The 14575-nt window shown below is 43.8% G+C and overlaps 1 protein-coding gene across 4 annotated transcripts in view; it reads left to right on the top strand.

Moving 5' to 3' along the window:
• Positions 1 to 14575, top strand: part of PTPN5 (protein tyrosine phosphatase non-receptor type 5) — a 164158-nt gene that overhangs the window by 43477 nt on the left and 106106 nt on the right. For 3 of the 4 annotated variants that reach the window (XM_075928115.2, XM_075928116.2, XM_075928117.2), the window contains exon 3: positions 9469 to 9598. In XM_075928115.2, coding sequence (XP_075784230.1) covers positions 9589 to 9598 — 10 coding nt within the window. In that variant the 5' untranslated portion in view covers positions 9469 to 9588. Of the gene's footprint in view, positions 1 to 543; positions 751 to 9468; positions 9599 to 14575 lie in introns of those variants that run through there. The other variant, XM_075928118.2, reaches the window with a different exon arrangement.

Below are 14575 nucleotides of genomic sequence, written 5' to 3'. Positions count from 1 at the left end.
ACTCAGCTTCTGTTGTTTGGGGCTGAAACAGGCCACATCTCTGCTCCTCCCTTTTCCCACAGAAATTGCACAGGCTCCGCTGGTTGTGTATTCACCGTGCCATTGATTTGTGTTGCCTCCACCAATACCACTACAGTCCCCCTCAACAGTCTATTTACAATATCTAAGCTTTCAGGCCTCACCCCCTGACCTGAAGGGATCCAAGGTCTCCTTCCCTGAGGCCTCTGTGAGATTAGGCTCAGCTAGCCCTGTTCCTTTCCCCCCGCTCTACACCCAGTTTGTCTCTCTAACCTTCTGGGCTGATGGGCTAATTTGCCACTTTATCTCACCCAGCCCGCCAGCCTGATTATCTAATTATCTCTAATTACCCCAGTCAGCTTCCACAGGGGAACTGATTGGCGTCTAACCGCATGTCCACACTTAAACTGTTGTGGCAGCACAGCTCCTGCTGTGATGTTCCAGTACCCATCGGTGTAGGTGGTCTTTTTCCTCCAAGGGCAAAGTCTTGATTGCCAGAAGAATTCTTCCATCAGCCTGTAGCAGGGGTTAGGTCGGCACAGCTGTGTCTCTTGGGGATGTAAATTTTTCACTCTCTTTGAGAAGGGTAGTCATGCTGATGTAAGTTCTCAGTGATAAGCGTGCTGGCTCACCTGCTGGCAAGCTCAACTCTGCCACAGGGGGAGAACGGAGGCACACAGAATGGGGAGCATTGGAGGAAGCGGCCTGAGAGGCATATAGAAGTTCAAGAAGGTGGGTGATGGAGGGGAGGAAATTGCAAGGAGGCCCAAAAAAGAGGGATGGAAACTTGTGGGGGAAGGAGGAATGGAAGGCTGCAGGAAGCCCCTGGGGTGTACAATGAGCTCTGCCTATACAGCCTTTGAAGTGTTTGAGTCCCTAGTCCAGAGGTCCCTGAACTCTGTGGTGCATGCCCATAATGAAGCGCAGAGGAATGTTTGGGAGGGCCTGGCTGGGGCCTAGCTCTGCTCCTGCCTGTGTCTGCTGGCCTCATGGCGGCTCCCAGCTGTGGCCCCAACCTCCATGTCTGGGGCCACCTATTCCTGTCTGTGTCCCCCCTATCCTGAAGCTGCAGACCTGTTCCCAGCCCCTGCTCAGGGGAAGGGCGTGGATAGGGTAAAAAGAGGCATGAGGTAAAAAGTTTGGGGACCTTTGCCCTACTCTGTAGATAAAAGCAAAGGTGTTTAAGGCTGTGTGATAAAGCGCTGGCAGGAGCTTTATGTTTCCCCCATTTTCCCTTAGTTTTTCAGTTTTCCTTAGAAGTCAGTTGCCAAGAACATTCCCTGAAATCTTAGCATTGATCAGACTCCGTGTTCAAAAAGTTATTCCATTACAGACAGACACCTCAGCTGAAAGGCATTTAAGACCTTCTGGGCACAGCCAACAACAACAGCTAGCCTGCATCAAAATGATAGCAAGCAAAAGGAATAGTTTGGCTTAAACCCCTAAACTTCATGAAATATGGCTGAGCAGCATCTGTTCATGCAAAGCAGAGAGTACCTTACCATTTTAAGGTCTCCTCAGAAGGAGTCACGTGCATTAAAATGTTAAGATATTCAATGTATGTAAGTGGGAAGACTGAAGACTGTGTTCAGTCCATTCCCATTGGGGTTGCCAGCCCTCCCAAGATTGTCCTGGAATCTCCAGGACTAAAGAGTCATCTTGAATTTAAGATGGCTTTGTGAGGAAACTGCCAGGAATACTTCCAACCAAAATTGGCAAATCTGGGGCGTGTGTGTGTGTGTGGAGTGTCACATGAAATTTTATTGATGCATGGCCTATTATGCCATCCCTTCCACTGTACTAATATATATGGACCCTGTTGACTTTAGAAAGGAAATTGAATTCAATGGGACTATGCAAAGGCACAGGCCAAGGGGAAAGTAAGCTGATGCATCCCAGTGTGGCACAGCGGTAAGAGACTAGCCAGATTGGGGCACGGCTTTGGATCCTGCCAGCACACTGTGGCCTGGCCATAGCACGCCCAGGTGCGTGGGTGGCTGGGCAGTGTGGTCCCCACTGCCCCAGGGTCCCAGTGGCTGGGCAGTGTGGTGGCTGCACTCCTAGCCCTAAGCTCCCACAACCTCCTGTCCTGACTCCTCTCCCCCCCCCCTTTCCTGCCCTTAACTCCCCCCCATCCCTGCCTTGAACATAAGAAGGGCTATACTGGGACAGACAAAAGGTCCATGTAGCCCAGTATCCTGTCTTTCAACAGTGGCCAATACCAGATGCCCCAGAGGGAGGGATCACAATAGGTAATCCTCACATGATCCCTCCCTTGTCACCCACCTCCAGAGAAACAGAGGCTAGGGACACCATTCCTACCCATCCTGGCTTATAGCCATGGATGGACCCAACCTCCATGAATCTATCTAGCTCTTTTTTTAACCCTGTTAAAGTTCTAGCCTTTACCGCATCCTCTGGCAAGGAGTTCCACAGGTTAACTGTGTGCTGCATGAAGAAAAACTTCCTTTTGTTTGTTTGAATCCTGCTGCCTATTAATTTCATTTGGTGACCCCTAGTTCTTATATTGTGGGAGTAAGTAAATAACTGATCTTTATTCACTTTTTCCACACCAGTCATGATTTTATAGACCTCTATCATATCCCCCTTTAGTCTCCTCTTTTTTAAGCTGAAAAGTCCAAGTCTTTTTAATCTCTCTTTATATGGGACCCTTTCCAAACTCCTAATCATTTTTGTTGCCCTTTTCTGAAACTTTTCCAATACCTTGACTCCTGCATTCCCTCCCATGAGCCCCTCACACTTCCCTTGCCCTGCCCTGAACCCTTCCATCCCTGAGCCCACCCACTCTGGCCCCAATTCCCTGCCCTGAGGCACCCATGTTCCATCCCAAAATTACATTTCTTACAGGTACTATCCTATCACAATCCTTCTCCAACTCCCTGCTTTGCCCCCCTAAAGAGGGGTTGCAACATGACAGTACCTGTAAGAAATTTAATTTACTTCCTTCCTCCCCCTCCCCCACGCACAGGGGTCTGTCAACTCACATGGGATTCTGTTGCATTCTTGAGGCCATAATCTACAGTTAATCTATAATTGTTCTTCAAACATTACTTTCAGCCACTGCAGCTTCGTACAAAACTGAGGGAGACCTGATCATTCAAAGCAAACAAACCGCGGGCTTAATGCAAAACCCACTGATATTACCAGAAGGGTTCCCATTGACTTACACACATGTAGGATCAGCATTTAAATTAGGTCCCAGTTCAGGAAAATATATCTATTTGGAACACAGTTGAGCAGATGCTTAAATCAAGTTAGCATCTCTGGCGTTTCAGTATATGCTTAAAGTTAAGCACATGTCTAAGGGCTGTCCTGGAGCAGGGCTGAATTTAAGCACACATTGAAATATTTTTCTGAACGTGGATCTTACCGTAGCCCAGGGGTTCTCAAACTTTATTGCACCCAACCCCCTTTTGACAACAAAACTTGCAATGTGGCCCCTGGAGGGGAACTGAAGCCTGAGCCCCGCCAGCTTGGTGGGGGATCCAGAGATCCTGGGTGGGGGGCGGGGAGACCAAGGTGAAATCCAATGGCTTCAGCTTTAGGCAGGAGGCCTGTAACCTGAGCCATATCACCCAGAGCTGAAGCCTTTGGGCTTTGGCTTTAGCCCTGGTTGGTGGGGCTCGGGTGTCAGCCCTGGGCCCAGGCAGGTCTAACGCTAGCCTTGGCAACCCCATTGAAATGGAGCCGTGTTCCACTTTGGAGTCCCGACCTACCATCTGAGAACCGCTGCTGTAGCCTGGTACAGCTTCCACCAATGTGTGATTAGCGCCATCTTCACCCAAGCGGTTCCAGTATCTGACTGATGAGTACGACGTAATGAAGGTGTAAAAATACAGTAAATTGGTGATCATCTCTCTCACCATGCAGGAAAGCAAAGGGATTGTGCCAATCAAATATGCGCATTAGATGACTAAGTGCTCCCACACTCTCAGTGTAGGCAGCGAATATGCTATGCTGCTACATATGTGCACCAGACACGTACCAACTGCTTTTTATTCTGAATGTTTTGTTTTGGGGTTGGTGGGGTTTTTTTTAGATGAGAGTTCAGCTCACTGAACAGGATATTTATCTTTGGGCATGGAAAACAATATGGGTTATAATTTATAACGGACAATAACATTTTAAAAATAAGTAACCAATATGGATGACCTCCTTGAGTGACATCAGCACCTAAACTGGTTGCTATAAATTTTCCTCAGGAAAGATCGGAGCATCACGCTTACCGTTTGAGTACAGGCAGTCCCCGGGTTACATGGATCCGACTTACACCGGATCCCTACTTACAAACGGGGTGAGGCAACCCCGCACTAGCTGCTTCCCCCCAGCAGACCAGGGAGACGCGAAGCTAGTGCCCTCCCCCCCCCCCCAGCAGACTAGGGAGACGCAGAGCGGCTTTTCTCAGCAGACACCTCAGCTTGAGAATAAAGGACTGAGGGAAGTGAGGTGTGGGAGAATAAAACTGAGCTCTGGAGAAATGTTTGGCTAGAGTTTCCCCTACAATATGTACCAGTTCCGACTTGCATACAAATTCAACTTAAGAACAAACCTACAGTCCCTGTCTTGTACGTAACCCGGGGACTGCCTGTATATTACTGACTATTGAATGAACTTTTTTATTTCTATTAGAGGTGTTGCTGGAAAAGGGAAAGCTTCATACGTAAGCCACGTAATTTTTTGTTTGACTTTTTTCCTTGATAAAATGTGTGATTTTAAAAAACCTAACAAAGCTGTTTTAAGGCAATTGATTCTGCCTAATACTTTCTCAGCTGTGCTTATATGACAAAATATGCATTCAGATACTATTAGGCCTAGTGCCAGAGAAATACCTCTACTAAATATCCATACATGGTTACAGTTTTTGGAATTACAGTAGTACTTGTAGGCCCAAACCAAGATCAGGGTCCTGTTGTGCTAGAAGCTGTACACACACATAGTAAGAGCCAGTCCATCTCCAATGAGCTTGCAGTTTAGAGCTGGACAAGGCAAAATAGCAATAGAGACACAGAGGTGAAGTGAGTTGCCCAAGGCAGTACCAAAGAATGTAGCCTAGGTATCCTGACTCCCAGTTCTGTGTCCTGGACACTTGATAATGATGCCTTGTAGATGGATAGTTTGTTTTGGCCAACAAATTTCAAAAATCTGAAATTTGGACATATTTTTCATGAATATTTTCTACCACATTTTGATTCTATCCAAAAGTCATGTAGCAGGGAGCATGTGACTGAAAACCAGGGTGGTGGGTTAACAGAGCAGCCTGTCATCAAAGGGAGGGCAGATATTAGAGAGACTCTGTGAAGTAGGAGTCAATACTCCATTAAGAATGTCTGGGTCTCTTTCACCTCCTTCCCTCAGCTTGAAGTAGTAATAACAAACACCAGATACCTGGTTTCCATCAGCAGCACCTTCACTAAAAGAAATTGTTCCGGCACCCTTGGAAAACATCAAGAAAGTGCCGATGAGGAAGCCAGAAGTGTATGGGAAAAACCCTTAGGTTACAGAGCTGGGAAGCCATAGTAGAATGTGTATATGGATTCCCCATATACAGTACTGCAATGCCATGAGTTGGTGCAGTAAACCCTGCAGAAGAAACTGATTAAATCCCAGGATGGTTGAAAACAAGGTGAAAGAGGACAGATCATCAGAGGGAGGGTTTACCCCAAAGAAGATTCTGGGGTAGAAAAATTGGTTTGGAGTTTATATTGGACATAATCCCCTGGAAGGAATGGCCATTTGGATTTAACTAGAGGACTATGTAATTGCAGGGAGTTGACATAATTGGGAGATGGTCAGTTACTGACATTAAGGGTAAACTGAGGCACAGACCGGGTCTGATGCATGGTTTAGAGAGCTCCTACTTCACAATTCCTATCCAGCAACACGCCTAACTCCATGCTTAAAACCCACTTACTTCAGTAGGACTTGCCATGTGCTTAAGTGCTTTGCTGATTCAGGGCCTCAAAGGAATTAGCATGTTGTGCCATTGTAATGGTGATATGTATTATACACTCGACAGGGCTGTTTCCATAAGTTGCGTGTACAGTGACTGTTTTCTAGAAATGATGCTTTCTGCATTCCTTCCAGCAAAGGAAAAGAGGATCCTAGCTTTACTGCCATTTCATTTTAGAATGTTTGCTATTTGCTAGATTTGCATGAAAGTCTGTTAGCAGTTGCCTGCAGCAGGAGTAAGCACCTCTCAGCTACTCCTACAGAATCAGAGCATGTGTGCAGATGTACAGTTTAATATGTGCACAGTGAGGGTGCGTCTACACAGTGGCGCTAGCTCAAATTAAGCAACACAATTTGAGCTACGCAAGTTGCATAGCTTATTTTGAGAGAGTCTATTTTGAAATTTGGCGTGAAGTATTCTGAATATAGAGGGTTTTTTGTATTTGGCTGTCCCTATGCTTGAGTCTTTCATTTCCTTAATAATCAATTTTCTATGACATCCTCTAGAGGCTTCAAATACTACAATAGAAAGTAGTCTGAATTCTTGTCTAACTTGGAGCCAAATCCTGAAAACACATGAATAAGTTGTCTCGTGTGTATTTGAACTACTCGTGTGAGCATAACTCAGTAAATACAGAACAGTTTTAAGATACCGCAACCTTGATTTTAAAATCACTAGCTACCTTTAAAATTCTGTTTAGACCTTAAGGTTCTTCTCATGTGACGGGCATGTGACAATAGTAATTTGGCATATCTTTCTGAGTTTCTGTTACTCTGGGGATATCTTCTCAGCAAAAGCAGTGAATGGGCTAGACTATGAGGGATGTTAAAAGGCAGGTAATTAGGTAACTGTGTAACCAATGAAAATCTCAGCAGTTACATGCTGCAGGCATAAATTTTATTCTGCAGTGCAGCTGGCTCCCCAGGAGCAAAGCTGGCTTTATACTGCAGAGTCTACCGCACGGGGTGGCAGCCGGCTCCCCGGGAGCCAGTGTGCGGTAGAAGCTGGCTTTTAAACAGGCTCTCGGTGTGCACCAGCTGCCACCTGCAGCCCTGTTCCCATGGAGCTGGCTGCTATCCTGCGCTGCTGCTGCTGCTGATGATGATGATACAGAGGCAGCAGCACAGGGTGGCAGCTGGCCTCCTGGCAGCGAGTGCACACTATAAGCTGGCTCTCTGGGAGCAGGGTGGGGGCCTGCTTATAACCGTTAATGTTAAGGTTACTGTTAACGCCCAGGCTTATCGGTTAACTATGAAATCAGTTATACTATTCTATCCGTATAGTCTACCTGAGCTTGCTCCAGTCCCGCAATTGTGGGTAACAATAGCAGTGAAAACAGAGCATTGTGGGCTCCAGAGCAGGCTACTGAGCTGAGAGTCATACCAGGGTCCAAATTGGGCATGTACCATCTGTACTGGAGCCTATGCTGGGTTGTCCCCTTGGTCGTCATTACCTGTGCTAGCCTATGCACTGCTTTTGCTGTATACATGTGCCGTAGGGGCTCCCGCACATTCACATATGCCTAGACCTGCTTATGTGGCATGCCCTCAATATCTGTTTGAAACGATCTGAGTTAGATGCATAATCACAAAAAGATTTAAGCTGTAGAATCAAATAACTGTGAAATGCTAAATTTCTTCTCATTTAAGCCAAAAGTGGGAGAAGTGCATGTTGACTCCTTCTTGTAGTTAGTCTTTAGACTATGAAATGCTGAGAGTGTTCTGGAGCCAGTTTTGAGCTGGTGTCAATTCGTGTAGCTCCACTTAGTTCAGCATCAGGCCTGGCCCAGACATAACTGTGTGGTTTTGTAAAATCAGAGTAGAAGGAAAATGTGAGTGTTGGCTCTTCTCATATTTTTCCTGACATTAAAGGCCTGATTCCTCACTGCTTTGCACCTGGGCATATCATTTACACCAGAGCAAAGTGATTTCAAAGTGGGTATAAAACTGCTAAATCCGAATGGTTCTATTTCATGCCCACTTTGCATCCAGGACAGTAATTACTTAAGGTGCAAGTCAGTGGGAAATCAGGCTCTTTAGAGACATTGTTGTCTCAATCATCTTTGCTTGCTTGCTTACTATTATACTAAAATGTGGAAAAATCCAGGATCATTTAGGGGGCGGGGAATTTAAATAGTCTCATCCCTTCAAACAAGTGAACATAACAAGTACACCTATGCCACAGGAAGGAAATACTTATTTCCAGAGGGAGTGTGAGAATCTGTCACAGATCCCAAGCAGACAAGCAAAGATCAAGTGTAGAGACTGAAAAGGCACATGTATTAAAAGCCAAATTATGAATCTTACATAGTGGGGTAGGCAAAAAGGACACTGTCAGTATTTTCAATAGTGTCATTTTAAAACAGTATTTTCTAGGTGCTAGGGAGAGCCATTGAGAGGCAGCTCTTGCTTCCTATACATGGTTGGGGGCTACTGACCTAAAGAAAAATCATTCGGGGACCACGCACTAGTAAGAAGCAAACAAATACTCTCACTGGCCTGGCCCTGAAGAAACAAAACAAAATCTCATTAGTCTGGCCCCCCAACAACAAAAAAACCCCAAAAGTAAAGAAAACCCGACCCAAAACAAAATCCCACCAAACCTCACTGGCTTGGCTCCCCGAGAAATAAACAAACAGAAAGACACACTTGGGGCACCAGGACTCCCTCATGCTCCAGCCCTGCGGAGCTGGATTGGACCCTCATCTTTCCTTGATCTAGCCAGTAATGAGGCTTCCCTACCCTCTCCCACCCTGCTCCAGCCCTGCAGGGGGGCGCTGGGGCAGGGAGACTTGCAGTGGGGCTGGAGCACTAGCAGTGGCTCGCCCTGTTGCTGGGGTAAGGGAAGTCCCGAGCCTCATTACAAGCCAAATCAAGGGAATCTGAGGGCTGGATCTGGCCTGGGAGCTGTATAGCCAGTGCTTCAACCTAGTGCAGCCATCCCTGTGCTCTGAGACCAGAGTGTGCTCCCCCTGTTCTCTCAGAGCTGCAGAGCTGGTGCTCCAGACGCAAAACAGCTCTCAAAGTTGCCTGGCCATGCCTCTGCCTAGGAGCTGAGCAAGGTTGATATCCCCACTTCTGGGGAGGTGCAGAGCCAGGTAAGAGGCTTGCCAGCCCCACCAACCCCTGCCTTGCACCAGCAAGAGTCCCATGTGATGTGCTGCTGCCTATCCCCCCCAGCACCCTTAGGTGTCCTAGGCTTCTACCCTCATGGTACCCTGGGCCACATCCCTGGTACCTACCGCAGCCATGGGCCACCCCCCAGCATCTGTTGCACCCCCCACAACACACTTTCACACCAATGATTTAATCAGGGGTATATAGTAGGAGTGTGGGCAAGTCACAGGCCATGAATTTATTTACTGCCCATGACTTTTACTAAAAATAGCCACGACTAAACCATAGCCTTACTGATAATGAAATAAATTCCCACTTGTGCATGAAAGCCTTAAACTTGACCTTTTTTTTTTATCTTTTCAGGATTCTAGATTATAACTGCAAAAGCAAATAAACGATCATCTCAGAGGGCTGGGTGCCAATCAGACGGATGCTGTAGGAGATTTTGGAAGGTTTTACCATGTGACTAAGGGTATTCACTGCATGTCAGATGGTAAGTATAAAAGTGAATGTTTCATTGCATCAGAATGACACTACTGAATGATAATACTGAAGAGAAACAATCCAACAATATTCTTTTTTATGAACTTACCCTAACGTTACTGTGAAATAAAGGGAAGATGTAGACAGGAAAGGGACAAAAATGAATGCAGGTTGTACATGCCTTCCAAAGCCCAGTTAACACTGAAAAAGCCCTTGCTGCTTTTTTTCCAATAAAGGGCAATATTCATTAATAGATCATCCATCTGTGACAAGTCCCACATTTCAGGAATGTCCATCTTTCATATTAATGCTGGGATTTTCAAAGGAGCAGAAGGGATTTAGGCACCCTGATCTCCCTGAAACTGGGAGGGAACTGGGCATCCAGTTCTCTATGCCTCCTTTGAAAATACCAGTCTAAATGAACTTCATGGGCATCCAGTGGGCTTTTAGACTGCTTGCCATACTTGTTAATGATATTGTGCTGAACAGTTATTAAATGACTTAGGACCCAGTGGTTTAGGTGCTTGACATTAGAGTCAGTGGGAGCTGAGGTGCTCAGTGTCTCACCAGAAGAGTTTAGCACTTTGCAGGGTGAGTGGTGGTAGGGCTGTATCCAAAACTCACTGGATTCAGTGGGAGTCTGTGGGCTTTGAATCAGGCCCTTGAAAAAAATTACTATGCTGTTAAGTCGAAGGTTAATTTTATTTGCTGGAAATTGGATCTGTTTGCCTTCCTGTTGCATCTGAGAGATGCCTTTTTCTTCATTTAATCAGCTTTTTATAGTACTCTGTAGGCAGAACTATGTGTATTCAGTAATTCATGGCTGTTTTTATGGTAGAGAAGTACTTCCAACTATGTGATTATGCAGTCTGAGTGCATCTCCATATTGAACATGAAGTTTGTGGAAAAGAGGGTGATGAAATACTATACTGGAAAATGTTTGGTGGGAAAAATAATTCCCCTCAGGAGCAGTGTTCTCTGTAAGCTGTTTGCTTATGCGCACCAGAGAGCTTCAAATGCCACCCATCTGATTAGCAGAGCACCCACAGGTAAGTTTTGTTTCTAATGGTGGTGCACATTAGCACATGCTTTGGTGCAAGTACAATTTATTCTGCATATGGAGGTGAAAATTAGTGGGAACATTGCTCAGGAGAACAAGTTGGTCAGGTAAGTAGGGATTTTCCACCCATATTCTACTTACCTCATTTCAGAAGTGATATTTTGCAAGAGGTGCTGACCTCCATCTATGTATATAGGAATTTTGAGCAAGAGGAAGATAATTTCTCATGAAAATATGTCTGGTGGGTCCTCACATTCTCTACTGAGAACTGGGAGGAGTTGCAAGTGCTCTGGAGGAATAAAATTATAATTCAAAATGGTCTAGACAAAGTGGAGAAGTGGTCTGAGGTAAATAGGATGAAAATCAATAAGAATAAATGCAAAGTACTTCACTTAAGAAGGAATAATCAGTTTCACACTTACAAAATGGGAAATGTCTGTCTAGGAAGGAATACTGCAGAAAGGGCTCTAGGGGTCATAGTGGACCACAAGCTAAATATGAGTCATCAGTATAACAGCAGCAAAAAAAGCAAACATCATTCTGGGATGCATTAACTAGAGTGTTGTAAGCAGGAAACTTTACTCTGCACTGATTAGTCCTTGTTTGAAATATTGTGTCCAGTTCTCGGAGCCACATTTCAAGAAAGATGCAGACAAATTGGAGAAGGTCTTGAAAATGGCACACAAATTATTAAAGGTCTAGAAGACATGACCTATGAGGGCAGATTGAAGGAATTTGGTTTGTTTAGTTTAGAAAAGGACAAGACTGGGAAAGGACAAAATAGCAGCTTTCAAGTATCTCAAATGGTGTCACAAGGAGGAGGAGGGAAAATTGTTCTTCTTGGCTTCTGAGGATAGAACAAGAAGCAATGGGCTTAAATTGCAGCAGGGTAGGTTTAGGCTGTACATTAGGAAAAACTTCCTAACTATAAAGTTGGTTAAACACTGGAAAAATTGCCTTGGGAGGTTGTAGAATTTCCACTACTGGAGATTTTTAAGAGAAGGTTAGAAAAACACCTGTCTGCGATGGTCTGTATCAATGGTGGGTAACAACCAATGCGCAGGTGCTTCACCAGGATTAGCACCAGGTGGGCTGCTGCTGCCCCTCGCAGGTAAAGGCACTTGAAGCTTCGGTTGGCTGCAGATCACCATTGCCAGGCAGGCAATGGAAGCTGCAGGAAGCTGTGTCCAGTCTGCGCCGCTTCCTGCAGTTTCCATTGGCTGGGAAAGGTGATCTGTGGCCAGTGGGCACTGCAAGCGCACAACCTATGCAGGAGCAGGTAAATAAAGAAGCGATAGCCCATCAAGGGCTAACCCTGGTGAACTGCCTGCGGCTTATTGTCCACCCCTTGTCTAGATGGTGCTTGGTCCTGCCGTGAGTGCAGGGGACTGGACTTGATGGCCTCTCCAGGTTCCTTCAAGGTCTGATTCTATGATTGGGTGGCATTTTGGCCAATTGTAGATCAAAGTTTTCAGTGGTTATTTGAAGGCAGGAAGGAACTATCTCATAATGTCAATTTACATCATGATAAAACCTTATCTTTGCAGCCTTTGTGCAGTAAAGACCCTGATCCAAAGCCCTTTGAAACCAATGGAAGTCTAGGCACTAAAACTTGACACTATTCCTGTTCAACTTTTGTATTGTGGTAGCATCTAGAAGTGTCAAACAGGGGGAGGCCCTGTTGTGCTAGACCCCATAAAAATGTATAACAAATGGCAATCACTGCATGAAAGAACTTGCACTCTAAATGTTGGCATCCTTTTTTTCCATGAGTAAGGTTATAGGGTTCTGTGCTGTATGTTCTAAGTATCCTTAGATTATTTTGTGTTAATATCAGAGAGTGGTAAATACTATTCTTACTATTCAACTCCTGTAACAGACAGAAAATAATACTTTAAAAGCACTGTGTAAATTCATGTCTGGTGTGACAACACTGAAATCAATTGAATTGAACCAGGGATGAGTTTGGACCATAACCTATACAAAAATCACATATTTTAAAATAGATATTTTTATGATAATACCTTTTGATTATTATGTACGATTTCCAAAAATGAATTATATAATACTTTCACCCATTTATGCTGTTTGTTTAATTTTTGCATTTTTCTTAGCTTGGACTATAAAAGGAAACAGATCGGTTTCACTTGTATGTTCCTGTCACTTTTCACTTTCTGTTATGTTGCTGGTTTGATGCTCATAAAATTGCATAGGGAATAGTTAAATGAAAATAAGTCTTAATTTCATGAAAACCCTTCTGTTCAGATGAGGTTTAGTTTCCCCTTCCATATTTAATTAACATAATTTAATTGTTGATTGTAAACTAATCAATTGGATTCTGTTTGCCTTAATTAATATTTCTGTTCAGTGTGGTCCAGAGTATGACTCCTTACTGTCATTGGTGAATCACATAATTAGTCCTGTTGACCTTGGTGCAATTTCTTGAATGAGTAACAGCATACAGTCAGTTAGGGTTTGTCAATCTGGTCCTGTGTGCTTATACTATTTCTGTTTCAGAAATAAAATATAGTAAAACACACTCTGTGGAAAGAATGCTTGCAAAGAGGAAGGAAGAAAGATCATTTTTATTACTTAGCAATTTGATTAATACAAACATAGGGACTCTGTTTATTTAAAAATGAGCTTTCATTACATGGACAGTCCATGATTTCATTATGGCACTTGTAAACAAGAGTCAGCATGTGTAATGAATGTTCCATTCAAAAAGACAGGTTCATGCTTGAGAAAGTTGTTTGCATAGTAATGTATCAGTGGAGTTTGGCTCACCGTATGTTTGTGCATGGATGTCAAATAGAAGCATGGAAAAAACTACTATTTCACCATGAAGAAGAAAATCAACCTATTTTAATTCAAGATTTCTACTTCATCTTACTTTTTGAAAAAACATCATAAAGGAGTAATATCCATAGCACACTGTGAAGCTCAATATTCATATCACAAAGGTGACACACCAACAGTGAAAACACTGCATTTGTCAAGATTTGGAAGCAGAAGCACCATATGATATATTGGTGAAAAGAGTTGGCAAGATTAAGTACTCCCTCCTTTCTGTGCACAGCCCCTTCCAGTGAACAATAAGGGAATTGACTCGGTTTTCTCTTCTTTCTTTATTCTATGTATTAAACAGTCTGTTTCTAGTTTTCTTGCCTTAAAACTATTTATCCAACCTTTAATTTGTAGCGGTATAAGAATTAAACTATTGTCTTTGTTTTATGTCAAGTATATGATCATACCATCCATACCTGGGCTAGTGCTACAGATTGTTATTTCCGAAGGACAGTCATGGAATTAGGTGCCAACTCCCATTGCAGTTCAATAGAAGTTGTGCACGTAACTCCTTTGGACATAATTGAAAATGCCAGTCACAGTGTTCTGCACTGAATTGGATTTGTTTTACGGGCAAAAAAAATTGAGGTTTCTTCTTTTTTTTTTCTTTAATAATTTTATTTCAGATCAAAATGAAGAGATTCCAACTTTTCACGTCATGCCGCTGAGAAGGAAACCAACAGCCAGGCAATTTAATTGAATCCTCCCTAAATACCTACTGAAGATGATCTTTTCTTTCCCACAGGTGCTTCCTACCCTGCCTCCATCTCTTATTTCCCATTAACATTTTTGCTGTGCATTTTACAAGCTTATCCAAACTGATTACTGGAACAAATGGCCTCTTGTCCATTTGATAACATTGTCTTGTGTCTGCAGGAGAATGTTATGGCATTTGAGTTGAAGGTTGATGAGCACCACATGGGGTTTATCTGTTCAGATTCCTTGATAGCACCAGTTATTCCTTTTTGTTTTGGGTCTGTACATGAACTGAAAAACATCAATAGTACAATTAAAGACACAAGAAGAAGTCAGACTTTATCCTGAAAAAGGAACTGAGGCAAACATGCTTATCAGGAAACT

The sequence above is a fragment of the Pelodiscus sinensis genome, chromosome 5 (genome assembly GCF_052426305.1).
Source record: "Pelodiscus sinensis isolate ZL-2025 chromosome 5, ASM5242630v1, whole genome shotgun sequence".
NCBI classification, from domain to species: domain Eukaryota; kingdom Metazoa; phylum Chordata; order Testudines; family Trionychidae; genus Pelodiscus; species Pelodiscus sinensis.
The sequence above is the reverse complement of the archived record's forward strand: the minus strand, read 5'-3'. Positions and strand labels throughout refer to the sequence as shown.